Source organism: Lepidochelys olivacea, assembly GCF_965140295.1.
Source record: "Lepidochelys olivacea isolate rLepOli2 genome assembly, chromosome: 2".
NCBI lineage: Eukaryota > Metazoa > Chordata > Testudines > Cheloniidae > Lepidochelys > Lepidochelys olivacea.
Genome location: NC_140412.1, coordinates 53,023,879 through 53,041,592, shown reverse-complemented (window position 1 = coordinate 53,041,592; position 17,714 = coordinate 53,023,879). Strand labels below are relative to the sequence as shown.

The 17,714-nt window shown below is 42.8% G+C and overlaps 1 protein-coding gene across 1 annotated transcript in view; it reads right to left on the bottom strand.

Moving 5' to 3' along the window:
- The window catches only part of ZNF704 (zinc finger protein 704), a 139,700-nt gene that overhangs the window by 14,812 nt on the left and 107,174 nt on the right, over positions 1-17,714 (bottom strand). Inside the window, exons 4-7 of the mRNA XM_084619641.1 lie at positions 12,363-12,595; positions 9,778-9,878; positions 8,530-8,791; positions 4,105-4,209 (exon numbers count right to left, since the gene is read on the bottom strand). Of these exons, the coding sequence (XP_084475767.1) occupies positions 4,105-4,209; positions 8,530-8,791; positions 9,778-9,878; positions 12,363-12,595 (701 nt within the window). The remainder of the gene's footprint in view (positions 1-4,104; positions 4,210-8,529; positions 8,792-9,777; positions 9,879-12,362; positions 12,596-17,714) is intronic.

Here is a 17,714-nt window from a genome sequence, read left to right as displayed (position 1 = left end):
GAAAGACGGATAAAAATAGCTGACATGGGCCCCCGAATGGCCTATAATTGTGCTATCAACACTGTTACTCTAGGTCTTCACAGGAGATTGTTTTAAATTATATTGTAAATCACTAGCATCTTATAATTTCCCCAGAAAATTATTATTTGTTTCTTAAATTCTGTTAGGAACACTCACTCTCTATAGCTGCAGGATCAATGTTATTGCTTGAAGTCAACTAAATACCTACATGTCTAATCCCTTCCCTTTTAGTGTCTGATTTACAATGTCACTAATTGCATTCTTGGATTCCCAATGCTACTGGCGCCAATTTCTGCTACTCCACAAAAGGAGCTAGTTTAATAATTACTCTATCAACTGTATTGTTGTGCAATCAAATTCCGAGAGTACTTTACGCATGGCATGCTCTGTCAAGGCACTCTTGTTCAAATTGCTGCCAGCATGATGGCTTTCACTGTTTAGTTGTTCCTTGATGGAATTTAATAAATATTCATTGGCAGAGTGCAGTGTAATTGATTCAACCACTTTCATTTTTATCCGTTCCACAAGAGCCCACAGCCTCTGAAGAAAATCTCCAAGACTTACCAAAGGTTGAGAGTAAGAGGCTTTTCTGATTCACTTGGTGAAGAGAGGACAGGGAGGCCTTATCTGTTATCACTGTGTCTAATATACATTGTTGGGGGGAAAAAACCCTATGTGGCTCTCTGGATGACTCGTGTGCATTATGTGATAAACTATGAAAATTCTGATTGTGTAATTTTTATGTTGGATATCAAAGCATTTCATTTCAAATGACTGCCAGCTGCTCAGAAGCCTGCTTAACATTTTTTAATAAAAAAACATTAAAATGAGAATATGCTGTACTCTATTTATTCACTAATAGATTTTCTGCATCTTAAAATTAATGATTTTAATTTAAATTTTTGATACACATTGAATTAGGTATCTATTATCTAGTTGCCTCTCTAGACCCTTATTTGATTTTACAGTAACTCCCCACTTAATGTCCTCTCGCTTAACATTGTTTCGATCTTACACCCCTGCTCAATTACAGAACATGCTCCATTTAAAGTTGTGCAATGCTTCGCTATAATGTCGTTTGTCTGCCTGCTTTGCTTTGTCCACAGCTGTCAGTCCTCCTATCAGTCCTCCCAGACCGCTGGCAGACCCCGCGGATCAGCGCCTTCCCCCTCCTCCCTCCGCCTCCTGTCCGCGGCAATCAGCTAACTTGCGGCATTCAGGAGGGAGAGCAGAGGAGCGAGGACTCGGCGCACAGGCTCCCCCTCCCTCCCGAACGCTGCCAACCAGCTGATTGCTTCAGGCAGGAGGAAGGGGGAGGCTGCACGCTGAGTCCTCGCTTCTCCCCTCACCCTCCTGCCCCCTGAACATCGCAAGCCAGCTGATTGCCACAGGCAGGGGAGGGAGTGAGGACGTGGTGTGCGGAGAGAAGGGCTGGGGGCAAGAGTGGAGTGGGCGGCCCGAGGGTTGAGCCCCCCACCCCTGGTGCTTGCAGGGTTGGGGAAGCTGCCGCTGCTGCTGCGCAACATGCTTCTCCTAGCCTACAGCACCTTCAGCCTCCTTGCCTGCCTCACTGTCTCCAGTGCCAATGGGCTGTGCCTGTGTGGTGTAAGGAGGGGGCACCTCCCAACTATCGTACTGTACTGTACGGCAAGAAAAATTTCCCTGGAACCTAACCCCCCATTTACATTCATTCTTATGGGGAAATTGGATTTGCTTAACATCGTTTCACTTAAAGTTGCATTTTGCAGAAACATAACTACAACGTTAAGTGAGGAGTTACTGTATTTTATTTGGATGGGATTGTGGAAAGTTTCTCTATAATTAAGCAAAAGGCCTGATTCAACAGTCCTTACTCAAGCAAAATTTCCATTTACTGTCATCACAAGTCCCTGTGAGTATCTTATAATCCTTGTCAAAGTTGATCTTGAAATCTAATGCTCCACCATTAACAAATAATTTCAATACATACTAAGTGCATGTTTTCAATATAAAGGCAAAATTTTCCCTAGTGAAATCAACAGAAGTTGCATGCATGTATCTGAGGCTAGAATCATGACTTAAAAATACATCAGTTTTGTTAGGACAATTCTTTTCTTTCATTTGTTCAGGATTTGCAGAGCTCTATTTACTCCTGAGGACATTCTGTGCCAACAAATTAAAAATTACATGCACAATATTTTAAAATTCCACAAATTTTATTTGTCAATAAATAAATGTGGAGGCTCCAACATAGCAGTGGGTAGCACAGGCCACTGGCTGCATGAAGGTGGAGGTGCATCCTGCAGTCCTCCCACCCTCCCGGACACGGACTCAGTGGTGAGGCTGCACCGGACACTGATACAGCACAAGGCCTGTCCCTGCCCCAGAAACACCCTGGGGCCATGCCCGTTTGCACCAGGAGCCAGGCAGCTAGGCTCAACCAGACAGGATCTAAGTGTGGAGGGGCTCAGTGTGAGGGGATCCAGGTGTGGGGTGAGAGGATTTTGTGTGAGACAATATGGGTGCAGGCAGCTCAGTGGGGGGGGGATCTGGATGCACAGAGGCTCGTTGAGGCGGTTCCAGGTACAGGGGCAATGGGATTCTGCAGGAGCTTCCAGGTTGTTGGGGCTCAGCAGAGGGGTCTGGGTGTGGGGGTCTCAGCCAGGTCTGTATGCTGGAGGAGTGGGGCTTGGTGGTGGGGGTGGTCTGGGTGCAGCTAGTTGGCAATCAGTGGTATGGGGGTCTGGATTTGGGGGCTCTGGGTGGGGGTTTGAGTGCAGGGAGCTCAGTGAAGGGTGGTCTGGGTGCAGGGGTGGGAGTTGGTGCATACATTGAAGTTCAGTGGGGTGGGGTTCTGGATGTACCAGGTGAGGCTTGGCAGGGGTGTCTGGGTATGGGAGGTCCAGATGCACAGGGCTTGGGTGGATGGAGGAGCAGCTCCCCGTAGAGTGACACCTCCTCCCCACAGCTGAGGAGTGATAGGGGCAGGAAGCTGAGTTTCCTGCAGCTAGGGGAGGTTTCTGGGGGTGGATCTGACACAGCCCCAGCCTCTCCTCCCAGCCAGGACTAGCAGTTGATCCTGGCTCAGGGTAGGAGCTACTGACTGGGGTGTCCCCAGCCCTGCAGTGATTTACCTCTCTGTGAGCTGCTCTGGCTGCCTGAAACGTTGTACCATGACTGCTCTTGCAGCTTCCCTTTGCTTCCCCATCAGAAAGTCATTTTTTCTGCAGGGAAGCGAAGGAATCTGCGGGGGAATGAATTCTGTTCACGTGCAGTGACACAGAATTCCCCCAAGAGTATCTTTTGGACATCAACACCTCTGCTAGATTCTTTAAAACATAAATACCTTTCTAATAAGCCTTCTAGGAGAATGATCAAATTGCTGATTTCCTCTGGTTTTATAATTAATCCTTTAGGAATATACAGAACGGACACATGCAGTGGCAAATGTAGAAGATTTTACAGATTCTCTAGCTACCCAGTTCATTCTTTTGTAATCAGATAGTTTTAAAAATATACTACAGACCCAATTCTCTAATTATTTAAAGATTGTAAATTGACTTACATGCAGTTACTCCCAATGTAGTATAACACTTGGGTTCTCAAACTTCATTGTACCACGATCCCCTTCTGACAACAAAAGTTACTACATGATCCCAGGAGGGGGGAACCAAAGCCTGAGCCTGCTGGAGTCCTGCAGCCCCAGGTGGGAGGACTAAAGCCAAAGCCCAAGAGCTTCAGTCCCAGGCAGAAGCCTGTAACCTGAGCCCTGCCACCCAGGGCTGATGCCCTTGGGCTTTGGCCCCCGGTGGTGGGGCTCAGGCTTTGGTTTTGGCCCTAGGCGGTGGGGCCTCGGACTTTGGCCCCGGGCCCCAGCAAGTCTAATGCCAGCCCTGGAAACCCCATTAAAAAGGGATCACAACCCACTTTGGGGTTCCAACCTATAGTTTGAGAACTGCTGGCATAAGAGGAGAATCAGGACCTGTGGGAATTTATCTGTTTCTCTGTATCTCTGTCACATTTAATTTCAATCATAAGAGCATTACTGGTAAGTTTTAAAACTTTTCATTGGTTAGGTACAGTCTTTGTTCATCTTCCACTTACCGGAATGCCCGTGAAGGTAACTGGAGGGGACTGCCAAGAGATGCTAAAGCTACGGCCATTTGGAGTGAACTTTGTTGACCCTGGAATGTTCACTGGAGGAGTAGCCTGTTTAAAAAGAAAATATTCCAACAAAAAGAAGTGCTCCTCTTCCAAAGCATTGCAACAAGATCTTTTGCTCTTTGAAACTGCAAATCAACCAGGTTTTCAGCAGCTCAAAATAATTCCACAATGATGGCTGTGACAAGCATTCTACCCTTGTTCTCTGTGGGGATAAGCACGAATAGGGCAACAAAGAAAGAACAAGGTCTTTATATGTGATCATTATTTAACTGGGCAGAAAAAAGGCTATAGGTCTCCTGAGAAACGGCTTCTATAAGGAAACCTCTAAAAGCTCAGGTCTTATATCAAACACTACTAGGTATGAACTCAGAAATCCATGTATAATTTTTTTTCTTTTGAAACTTTTCATTAAGGCAAAGTTACAATAAAACGTTAATATACTTCATCAGGACCAGATTAATATTCAAAGAAACAGGCAAAAGATTCTCGCTTGCTCCACTGAGTACACAAAAAAATGTGACCAAATTTCTAAATACTTTTTTGGCACTTTTCTCTTGTATGTAATTGGTGTAAAAACGTTTCCATTACAATACTCCGGGGGGAATTCATGTGCCCTGCAGAATTTTTTTTTTTCTCCACAGAAAATACATTCTGCCAGAGAGGCTCTGCAGTTACACCTTTCACCCACCCGGGGCTGCTGTTGTGCCAGAACAGAGGCAACCAGTTCACTGCTCACCAGATGTAGCAGTCAGAAGCCGCTAGGGAGAGAGCAGAGGCTGCGTTCCTCACAGCGCCCTGCCTGGAGGGACAGACAGAGTGAGGACACACAGGGCTGCTTGGGGGTGGGGGGGAGTACATAGACCAGAAGGGCTAGTGGGGGGTCAGACTGGAACAGGGCTGAGTGGGGGGGTGAAGGGCCACATGGGGACAGGGGTTGGCCAAGTGGGGATGCACGGACATGTGGGGGTAGGGGGAAGGAAGGACACATGGGGACAGGGGCAGATGTGCTTGGGAGAGGCTAGGGTCAGCCAGGGCCTGCAGAGGGAGGCTCCCTAACAATCCCTTCCCCCCAGAACCCCCTGCAAAAAAACCCCATGTTCCATACTCCCCCCAACCACTCCCAGGCTCCTTTCTAGCAATTACTTCATTCTCTCTCAGCTCCTCTATTACCCCTGACTCCCCGAAGCTTCTGCACGGCTTCTGAGGGGTGCATCAAATACGTTTCTGTATTGTAGTTTAAATGAATTATTACTCAAAGTTCTGTATTAATATGCCTACTAAGGAATCGTCAGAAAAGATTTCCTGAATCTTTTATTGTTGTCTGTATTGTGACAGACATATTTGTTGACAGGTATTTTGAAATAAATTACTAACATATTTGAAACTGGCATGATTATACTGTGTTATTTTGACAAATAAAATATGCAGAATTTTAAAATATTGTGCACAGAATTTTTAATTTTTTTGGTGTAGAAGTCGCCAGGGAGTAATTACAAAGACAATCCGTATTTTACTATATCACAGTTGCATAGCAGGAGAAGTCACACTTTACTGTGCAATACAAAGTCTTGCTGCTAACAAAAAAAAATAAGGAAATTACTTTGCCATTCTATTTACAACTGGAGAATTAAATAAGCATGTCTGGGTATCTCTAGGAAGCTGGATTTTCTCACAAAATGGATTTCTTTAACAATTTCCTCCCCAAACTATCTAATTCCTCAGGGCAACTACCATATATATAAAGTTCCAAAAACCAGCATCTGGTCAATTCTAACAAAAACTTTAACTAGAATGATAGTACTTTAAAGTAATGTTACTTTCTGGTTGAAACTACTAAGGAGAGAAATTTCAGATACCAAAATGGTTAATGATCAACAACATGAGGTAGTTATTCTGCAATTATAAGATAAACATACGGAAAAACAGCTTTCCCTGTTTAAAACAGTGGGCTGAAATCATTCTCAGCATATAAGGGCAGTTATTGAAAAAAATAAAGTTAAATCAAGATTTTGAAAAACACAATTGTCCCCTCAGCTCACTCCTTTTCCTTCCATCTAGGTTTTAGAATGTGCTCATCACATTTGTGATGAGCATCTTTCTGTTGAGCTGCCTCCTCCTCTATGGGCTGTTGGAACCTGGCTAAAAGATGTGCTCTGCTGAGGTACTTGGGGTTTCCTTCAACACATCTTCTTAACTCCTTTCTTACTGTATAAAGTCAGTATTTCACAATTTGTTCCTCTCTGCTTATCAGGGTGAATGAGTAGCTGCCTTTAGGACTGGCTTCCTATGCCTCTTGTCAATCAACCTTTATCATCACAAGGTTCTTGTTTTACATTTAGACCATTTAAAAGTGAGCTTTCCTTGCATTCTTTAGTTGTTTCAACCAGCCAATATCAATTTAAAATATCATGTTTGTTTGCAGCCACTCACCGTATCTGAGTGTCTCCCTCACTAGACTCGCAGTCACGTTCAGCAGGAGAGATGACAAACTAGAATATTGCAGACTTCTGCACAAGATAGTTCTCAGGACACATAAGTAATGTCTAAAGCCAATCTCTGGGATTTCTCAAAGGGGAAAGGATCAGGACTGTCTGAACAACAATATCTAGGCAACTAAGGTCTGTATGTGACTAGCTGCTATGGATCTACGCAAATCAACACCGACACACAATCTTATCTAGTGATAGGAGGGCATCAGCCAATGAGGTCAGTAATGTCTCTGTGCTATATCCATAATGAAAGCCTGACTGAAAGTTATCAAGGAGATCTGGTAACTCTCAGTGATATCAGAATTGCTTTATCACAATCTCTGCAATAATTTTCCGAAAACAGGAATGTTTGAAACCCAAAGACAATTGGCAAGATTAGCAGCATCAAGTGGCTAACAAAAGTTTGTTTGAAGGGAAGATGGTGTATCCATTAGCACCATGCCGGAGCATTGGTTCAATGCTCACTCAGATAATGGTGTCATCACTGCTATTTCCCAAAATACTTGAATGAGAGACCTCCAAGGAAAACCCAAAGCACTGACAAACCTACCTCCAATTATCTTATACCTAGGGCCCTACCAAATCCACGGCCATGAAAAACTCATCACAGACTGTGAAATCTGGACTCCCCCCGTGAAATCTGGTCTTTTGTGTGCTTTTACCCAATACTATACAGCTTTCACGGGGGAGACCAGCGTTTCTCAAATTGGGGGTCTTGACCCAAAAGGGAGTTGCAGGGCGGGTCACAGTATTGCCACCCTTACTTCTGTGCTGCCTTCAGATCTGGGCGGCTAGAGAGCAGCGGCTGTTAGCTGGGCACCCAGCTCTGAAGGCAGAGCAGCAGCGCAAAAGTACGGGTGGTAATACCGTACCACGCCACCCTTACTTCTGCGCTGCTGCTGGCGGCGGCGCTGCCTTCAGAGCTGGGATCCTGGCCAGCAGCCGCCGCTCTCCAGCCGCCCAGCTCTGAAGGCAGCGCCACCGCCAGCAGCAGTGCAGAAGTAAGGGTAGCAGTGCCGCAACCCCCCCACAATAACCTTGCAACCTTCCCCCCCCACTCCTTTATGGGTCAGGACCCTTAAAATTACAATACTGTGAAACTTCAGATTTAAATAGCTGGAATCATGACAATTATTATTTTAAAAATCCTGTGACTGTGAAATTGACCAAAATGGACCGTGACTTTTGTAGGGCTCTACTTGTAGTTAATGTACAGCTGGAGGTGGTCTCACTAAAGACTAGATATCAGATCCAAGTGAGTATATTATATTGCTTTGGTGCTTGCAGATGCATAACAAAGGTTTTTAGTTTGTGTAAAATACACACACAATATATGAAAAAAAGTATTAAATTTATTACATGTGGTAAGAATTCATTTCTCATGTCCATAAGCAGGCCATGGACCCCAATACTTCAAAGACTGTATTTTTCTTAGAAATTATATGGTGTCCAGGAGATCAAAGCATGTTAAAAGCAAGAGTTTTCAAAATAATTTCTAGCCCATTTTTACATGCTGTTTGAATTAAGTTGGAAAGTTCTCTAATAGAAGTTGGAATCTGCTTGGGTTTTTCTGCCATTTGTAAAGAATTACCAGTCAGAGTGGTAGATATTATAGCCTTCTTTTTATTTTTCCTGCTCAACCACTTGTATGCAAAGCTGCCCACCTCACAACAGACAAATCAGAAATGTTTTGGCAGCCACTAGGACGTGTGCAGAAAAATCCAATATGGGCCAGGCCGTATCAGTCTCTCCCAGTGTCTCTCTTATACAAAAAACATTAGCCAGTTGATGTAAAGGGGCTTTGGTTGTTAAACTCAAGCAGGTGTGTGATCACTGAATTCTATTAAATAGGTTAGTTCACTGTCACTAACTTTACCTGGTAAGCATGATCTGTGTGTACGAGGTAGAGATTGGTAGGAGCTGAGCGGCTCAAAGGTGTCATCAATTTAGTCTCAGTTTTGGCACATGAAGTTTCAGGACGGTTTGCATCTTGGGTGGGAAAAGGAGGAGGAGATCCTAGAGATGGAGAGACTGGAGAAAGGCTGCTTAAGCCATCCGCTACTGAGTCTGTGTTGAGCCTGATCTCTGTATAGTAAAAATCTTCCTCTCCATCACTGTAGTCAGACTCTCCTACACGTCTAATTCAAGAAAAGACAAAACACATATTACTATACTAAGGCAAGATTGTTGCAATTCAAGGTTAATTTTTAAAGTCCCAGATACATAGCAAATAAATTAAATATATGAACATTTAAGCTTCAGCTGTGCTTACTTTTATAAAGAGTGATGTGTGTATCATATAAACATTTTACTCATTTGCAGGGAAGTGCTTGGCAGAAGTCTTGTGTAGTATTTAGAGCAGGGGACTAGAAGTCAGTCTTCTATGTGGCATTCTTGACCCTGCCACTGACTCATTTTTTTGCCCGTGGACCCATCACTTAACTTCTGTGCCTCAGTTTACCCATCAGTAAATTGAGATACTTGCCTCGCGGTAAATAGTTAATGTCGGTAAAGTGCTTCGAGATCCTCACATGAAGTATGGCTATGGAAAATACAGTGTATTTGTCATACTAGTCGAAGTGATAGCAAAGGTGGGCAGTCACCAGTTTCATTAGTCGTATTTCCACTAGTAAAGAAAGCCACTTTCTCTAACTTGGAATGGGACTTTGACGCTAGAAGAAGAAGTGCCTTAGAAATCCCTAAAATGGATTGTGGAGGCATCAGTCATTCATCTGTAGTAAAGGCTCTGTTGAGATTTCAACTTAAAATGATTAAATCCCTTTGTTGCACATGAAATATACTGTGTCACTGCACCAAATTTACCTCATTTAGGCCTGGTCTACACTGGGGGGGGGGAATCGATCTAAGTTACGCAATTTCAGCTATGTGAATAACGAAGCTCCTTTTTGAAACCACTGTGATGGTTACACTCATGCCACATTTCTGGGGTGAAGGGGATTGTTAGTTTGTTTTTTAAATGGCACCTTAAATTCTGATGTAATCACTTGACTCCAAAAGCTGGTCCAGGATGCCTATGCCTCCACCTGGCCCTGCTTGTGTGAGCACTGAAGAATCTGAAAATGGGTCAGTACCAAATCTCTTCAAAGAACGATTGTCCTCTTACCCAAGATGAATGGTCCGGATGTGTTTCTGAATCCCTGCAGCTGTGCTCAGTACCTTTCCACAGTTTTTCCATAGGCATTTGAACATTACCTTCATGGAGTTCTGACAAGTTATAAGAAAAGCAGGTTTTAAAAAAATATGCTATTATTCATATGTTCACATGAAAGGTAATACATCGCAACTATATGTTACTCCATCCTAAACCGGGCCATATTCTGCTGTCAGTTACACTGGTGTAATTCTGCTGAATACAATAGAGCTACTCTGGATTTACACTTGGTGTAACTACAGCAGAAATTGGGATCCCCCTGCAACACTTCCTGGATCATTTTGCAAGAAAACTTAGGGCCAGATTCTACCCCTAATTAAAGACCTTGCAGCCCATTGACTTCAGTCAATCTATATGGGATGAAAAAGCAGAATCTGGCTCTTGAACACGTGAAGGATAAGTGGCCTGATTTTCAAAGGAGCTTAATACCCACAGCTTCCAATGACTTCCCTAGGAACGGTGGGTGCTCAGCATCTAGGAAAATAAGGCCACAAATACAAATAATGTTAAGTATAACAAAGAGCCACCTCCCACCAACATTATAGAATGATAAATCAAAACACTGGATAAAATTAAATTTAAATAGAGACACACCCACATCTCCACACACAGGGCAGTGTGTTAAAAAGGCAACAGTCAGCCAGAGACTGGATCTCATGAAACCTGCCAATTTTCAAGAATTTATTGCTTTCCCTGGCAATGGAATAGTCCATTTCTATAGAAACTGTTTTACTGTTATAGGCACCTTCTCTTCTCCAAATTAGTGAGTTCTGAATATTAAGATAGTCAAGCAATTGCCTGATCATTCTTTAGTGCTTTTAACTCCTCCCACTCAGAAATAAGTAAGTGATTTGGTGGGGAATGGGTTGAATTTATGGCAAAATGTAAAACATTCAACTTTCTTGAGGGGTGGAAGCGGAGTAGATGACATTGTCCAAGATGTGACTCCATGAAACAGAAGTAATTTGACACTAACTGATTAGGCATTCTGTTACTCCTAACTGGTGAAGTTATCAATCGCTGTATTTTCACATTTACACTTTGTGGACTGACAGTGCTAACAAACCAGTAATTAGATCATAAATATTTTTCTCCAAAGTGCAAAGTCACAATCAGACAATTACTAGTCAGGGTCAGAATGAAAACATAGGAGAAAGTGAATTTGCTACAGGTGAACCCCATGTAATATCATTCATTCCTTATACAAATTTGATGTTTGTTGTACAAGCCAAAAACTGAAAACACCAAAACAGACCATCAAGTATAAAATGTTTGTGGAGGGTATGTAAAATATGAATAATAAAACAGTAAGAATGGCAGTTGTAAAAACATCTGCCTAATCATTGCTGAACAATCAGAACAATGACAAACACAGCTTTAACTGGGTAATAAAAAAATCACAGCATTTCTTTTTCTCTCTCTGTCCTCCCACAACCCCCAGAGTTATCTCTGGATTTATTTTAATAACTAACTTTTAGTTTATCATAGCAAATGTGTTCTCCATACTGTTTTTTTATTTAGCAACAGGGAACAGTATTTTATATCACCCTCGCAAAAGATGTCCCAACAAAGGCAAGCGTGATTGTGGGACACCAAATGAGCAACTCCTGTAGCAAAAAGATAAAATCTGATCGGGTTTAAAAACAATCATTAAAACTTCATCCTGCCAGCAGTGCGGCAATTATTGCTCTCGATCTGATCAAGAGAAGAAGTCACCAAGAAAGGATAAATACCTTGTTTTTCTCTTTCTCACACAAAGCTCTTTTTCATCTTGCTATGTAAAATCTATCCTGCTGTGTTAGGAGTGAAGAAAGCTTGGACTAATGCCATCTCTTTGTTTTCTTCTTCAAGAGAGGCACTTTGCTTGCTGGCATAGTGATGGGGGAAGGGGAGTTACATACCAAATTAAAGCATTTGGTTTAGTTTCATTTATTTAGTTGTGAGTGGCCACACGGATCCTTCCTTGGCGGAGTGAGGTTGATTTCAGTGAAGTTTCCCTAGGGATAAATTTGCCCTGATGACACTATACAGATTCAGTTTGTCTCCCCGCCCGCCCCTCATGTTTGTTCTGAGTGCTTCACCTTATTAGGGCATCCGATAAGCTACCAACATTTTCAGTGAACTAGAAATACAGGGCCAAATCCTGCCTTGTGATGGCAAAAAGGGAAAAGGGAGAGGCTGCCTGTTACAGCCTATCCCAAAGGAATTTGCCAAAGCAGGGCAGAAATCCCCTGCGTGGCCAGGGGTCTCTTCAGGGAGCATCTTGCTGCTTCTCTGGGCAGGAGCTATGTGTGTCCCCAACATCTGCTAGCAAACACTTGGTGCTGATGGCAGCATGTGTACTAGCCAGAGGGGTGGAGTTAAGGGGGACATGCTGCATGGGCTAGCACATACACGGGGCTATGGAGGGTATCTGTGTAGCCTCTGAAACTCCCTGCAAAGTTGTTTGTGTGATCTTTTGTGGGTTTCTTCCTCCCCCTCCCCAGCAGAACAGGATCCCGGATGAATAGCACTGTGGAGCTGCACAGGAGGCGAACCTTTCTCTTCCTAGGGATGGGCTCATCAAAAAGGAGATTGCTGGTTTCGGCTTCATCAATACTATCATCAGGCTGAGAGGGCATTCGAAAGGGTTTGAAGCTGTCAGCAGACAGAGGCGGAGATGGGGTGGATGGATTGGACTGATCACTGGGTGCACTCCAGCTCCAGTATCCACTACTGCTGGTACTAGAAGGCACAAATCCTCCTTCTTTCCAAGATCCGTTCAAGGATTCTGTAAGAACAGCAACAACAGGAGTTAACAGATGTCATGAGTTAAAGCTAAGGAGATCCGTTTGCTTTTATCTGGTGCTCAGTTACCATGTTTACCTTAGGCAGAGAAAAGCCAGATAACTCAGTTTGCAAAGAGGACAGACTGATCTTACTAAAATTTGTTTCAGTAAAAAACCCACCTGTGATAAATGAAGGGAGGGGGGTTAGCTCCCTTTTATGGACACCCAGCCAGCCAGTTAGCTATAAAGTCCCTCTTGGTGGCAGGACTGGATTTTTGTGTCCCTAAAAGGTTTGTGCATATGTTGTTTAATTGACTGGTGACAACAGCTAATTTCCTTTTTTTTTTTTTTTGCTCAGCTCTTCCCGGGAAGGGGGGGTGAAAGGGCTTGAGGGTACCCCCACAGGAAGGAATTCCCAAGTCTTCCTTCCTGGGTTCTAGAAAGGGGGGAGGGCTTTGCACTTGGGTGGTGGCAGCATCTACCCATCCAAGGACAGAGAGAAGTTGTGACCTTGGGAGTTTAATACCAGCCTGGAGTGGCCAGTATTAATTTTTAAAATCCTTGCGGGCCCCCACCTTTTGCACTCTAAGTGCCAGAGTGGGGAATCAGCCTTGACACCACCTTTCTAGAAAAGAAAACGCTGAAGCGGGGAGACAAAAAACTATTCTGGAATATAACTATATCTGGAGCAGTCAGATTGATGAGTGCTTGATTCAGGAAAGCATTGAAGCACATGCTTAATTTTGAGCATTCCTAGGACATACTGACTTCAGTGCGACTTAAGCATATGTTTCACTACAATCATGCATAGGAATGTTTTCCCTGAATAGGGCCCAAATTGATAGATAAAATAAATTAGATTAAAAAATCAAATCCCCTCCCTTTGACTGGCAGAAACCCTAAATGTGCTATACACATTCCCCAATCTTAAACTTCTGAGTATCCCTAAATCCTTGGTTTGTAATTTCAGACACCCCCCACCCCGAGAAGATTCTTACACAGCCCCAAAACACTAACCCATATCTGTAAAAATGCTGTCATCAGCCTACTGTTAAAACACCAAACAATCAAAACTGCTCCAACATCAACCTCATGGTCTGCCAGTGTGTTTATGTATCAGATCTTTATTTATTTATTTAGAAATACCTGCCCTGGAGCAGGGAACCCCCTCCCGGGGACCCCCTCCCCCCCCACACTCATACAGTGCCAAGCACTCTGCTGGTGCTTAGCAAGTAAATAATAAAATTCAGTATTAAATGTGAGACTGGAATTTTTCCAAAGCTGACAGTACCTGCAGTTTCCTGTCCCTCACAAACTCTTCCTCACTTTTTCACACACAAGTCTCATTCTCAGTGGTAGTACAGGCACAAGAATCATTTCCTTCGCTCGTTACCAAAAGCCTCATCCAAAACCCACTGAAGTCAATAGAAATCTTTCACTGACTTCCACGGATTTTGGATCAGGCTCTAAAGCATGAGAAATTATTAAAAATATCCATTGCTCACAACACAGGGCCCAATCCTGCAAACATTAAACTCATGTATAATTATACTCACTTATGTGCTTAAGTGTTTGCAGGATCGGGGTCAGAGTGCAAAATGTGGGCAAGTTAGTGAGTTCCACAATTCCTTTTGAAAATGTACAAATAATTAGCTCATCACTGACAAAGCACAAAACAATACATTAGTACATAATGCAAAACTGTTTCAGTTTTTGATTACAGCACTTTGGAATTCTTGTGTGTTTCTCCTTTTTTCTGTTTTTTGAATGAGTTGCACTTCAGTCCCATGACCAAGCTAAGCAGCACACCTGGTATCAACTTGTGAACTTAGCACCATTTAAAAATGCTGTTTGTTCAGAAAAACAAAGGAGGAAACATGCTTTCAAATGTAATTTTCTGACACATTTATGGCAGTGCTTTGTGTTCTCTGGTTTTACAGCTTCCCTTTGCCTCAGTGAGATGGAGATTTAATCAAAAACATTTTTGAAATACAAATACAAAAGAAAACGACTAAATGAGGTTGACAAGAAGAAAACAAACACAAAGTGGACCTGATTTGCATTTACACTAACACATTTGGCAGCGTAAAGGAGGCTTAAAATAAGTATAATTGTAATTTACTTTTACTTTTACTTTCACTTTATGGCCCCTTTACATTGCCAAAGCAATATAAAGGGGGGGGCTACCTGTAAATGAGCATCAGACCCAATATTACTGATTTGTGGAAAAAAGGGGCCATATTCTGATCTAGTTTACACAGAGATAAATTCAGAGCAACTCTACTGTAGAGCAGAATCCAACCTAAATATGAATGCTAAAACTAATGTTGTTAACCTGCTAAGCAAAATGTAACAAATTTCCTTACAGTGCTAGGTTTCAGAGTAGCAGCCGTGTTAGTCTGTATCTGCAAAAAGAAAAGGAGGACTTGTGGCAGCTTAGAGACTAACAAATTTATGTGAGTATAAGCTTTCGTGAGCTACAGCTCACTTCTGATGAATCCAATGAAGTGAGCTGTAGCTCACAAAAACTTATGCTCAAATAAATTTGTTAGCCTCTAAGGTGCCACAAGTACTCCCGTTCTTCTTACAGTGCTAGTTGCTTCCTATTTTGGAAAAAAAAAAGCCCATGTACAATCAATCACTACTAAATTACATTACTGATGTCAAAATAATGTTAATATATTCCAGCAATACTAAAACAGATTTAAATTATTAAATCCTTACTCTTTTCTAAGGACTCACTCAGGCAAAACTCTCATTCAAGCAGTGATAAATTTTGCCTGAGTAAGGACTTCAGAATTTGGCCCACCATTCTTGCAAATGTTTAATAATGTTTAAAACTTTTAATTTTATCTTTGCAGCATTTAGCAAATATTCAAACAGTATATGTAGAACTATCACAGAGCACTCAAAACTGCATCAGAATGAATATCAAACTCAGTTATCCATGACCTTGTACATATTAACAACAATTTAGTAGAACTTATCAACTGGGAGAGCTGATCAATCAAAAGCTATCAGAGAGTGTGAAAGTAGAATGAATTATATTGAAATTATAATTCATAAAGAAATGCTACTTGAAGGGTTTGTTGAAATATAGTTGTCAGGAAGAGAAACATTAAGGAGTGTGAGACAATGGGTCCTCAAACTAATTAACTTAAGAGCTCCTACTGAGCTAGGAGATTGGTAAACGTTAGTATGCAAATAAGATATGTATGTATATTTGTCAGTTTCTGCTTTCTTTTGTCTCTTATGTTAAGTTGGCTTTGGCAAAACTGTATAAATAAGTTATCTTGAGCCTCAGAGAGGGGCTCACATCTGGGTGCATTAGCAAAGCGCTTTGCTAATAAACAGAGTGGTCTGACAAATTATGTGAGTCCTGAATCTGACTTTGACAAGAGCATGCACTGATGCTCTCTTGTTGTTATTTGTGCTTTTAAATTGTTAGAAGGTGTTCAGATGCTAGGGTGGGAGGGGGCTAAGTACCTTAGATACACAGATTCCCAGGCAGTGGGCATGTTATACGGAGTGAAGGAAATTAACATTTTTAAGAAAGATGAAGAATTAGCTATTCTTATGAAACCTCAAAAGCAAGGGTTTCTCAAACATTTTCTAAGCGTGGACTTCATCTTAATAGAAAGAGTGCTTCTATTCCCAGCTCACTCCCGCCTCATCCACGGAATCATGACCCGTTAATATCCCTGCTGTGACTACTGCAATTGTTTACAGTAGGAGAGTGTTTAGTATATAGTCAGCAGCTGGAAGTGAGGAGGAAGAGCCAGCACACAGGACAGGCTAGGTCTCCATGGACCTCCAACAAGTGCATCACAGTGTCAGGATCTCTGCCACATAATATTATAAATTTTTAAACCCTTACAAGCCCTCTCAAACTATCAATGACATTTTCTTATCAATTTCATTATCAGACGTTGAAAACACTAATTGCTTATCAGATTTATGAATTGTTTCATACTTGTGTTCATGTAATCAACTGTCTTATTGGAAGGGCCCTACCAAATTCACAGCCATGAAAAACCTGTCATGGACCGTGAAATCTGGTCTCCCCATGTGAAATCTGGTCTTTTGTGTGCTTTTACCCTATACCATACAGATTTCACGGTGGTGACCAGCATTTCTCAAATTGGCGGTCCTGACCCAAAAGGGATTTTCAGGGGGTTGCAAGGGTATTTTAGGAGAGTCATGGTATTGCCACCCTTACTTCTGTGCTGCCTTCAGAGCTGGGTGGCTGGAGAGGGGCAGCAGCTGGCGGGGTACCCAGCTCTGCAGGCAGCAGCACAGAAGTAAGGGTGGCAATATCATACCAGGCCATCCTTACTTCTGTGTTGCTGCTGGCGGTGGCTCTGCCTTCAGAACTGGGCTCCCGGCCAGCAGCTGCCGCTCTCTGGCCTCCCAGCTCTCAAGGCAGCACTACTACCAGCAACAGCATAGAAATAAGGGTAGCAGTACTGCAACCCTCCCTACAATAACTTTGTGCCCCCCCCCCATCTCCTTTTTGGGTCAGGACTGTACAATTACAACACCATGAAATTTCAGATTTAAATGTCTGAAATCATGAAATTTATGATTTTTAAACTCCTCTGACCATGAAATTGACCCAAATCGACTATGAATTTGGTAGGGCCCTTCTTATGAGATTCATGAGCTTGGCTGCATGTTGTCTGAGAGAAATGATCCTGGAAACAGATGCACAGGATGGGAATGAAGTCCCCGATTCTGCAACTAGAACTGCATGCGGGGGGGACCTGTACTTATGCAGAATCCTCCTGCATGGCTTTTCAGCCTTGAAGTTGCAATCAGATCTCCTGGGGGTGATGGGGGGGGGGTCACAATTACTCTGCCTTCTCATATTGCTAAATGGGAATAGATCCTGGCTGTATCCTGACTAGGGAGGATGTGGGTGGGTGGGGATAGTATGGAAAAGGCTGAAAATCACTGCCATATTGACTTCATATGTATGTATAAAATAATCTGATACTCTGGAGAACTAACGTTTCAGGGCGGTCAGAAGATCCACCACTGTAATGATCCTCCTCTGGTCTTTCCTCCCATGCAAGGGGTGAGCTAGGGCTACAGATGACAGAGCAGCTCCACTGCCACTCA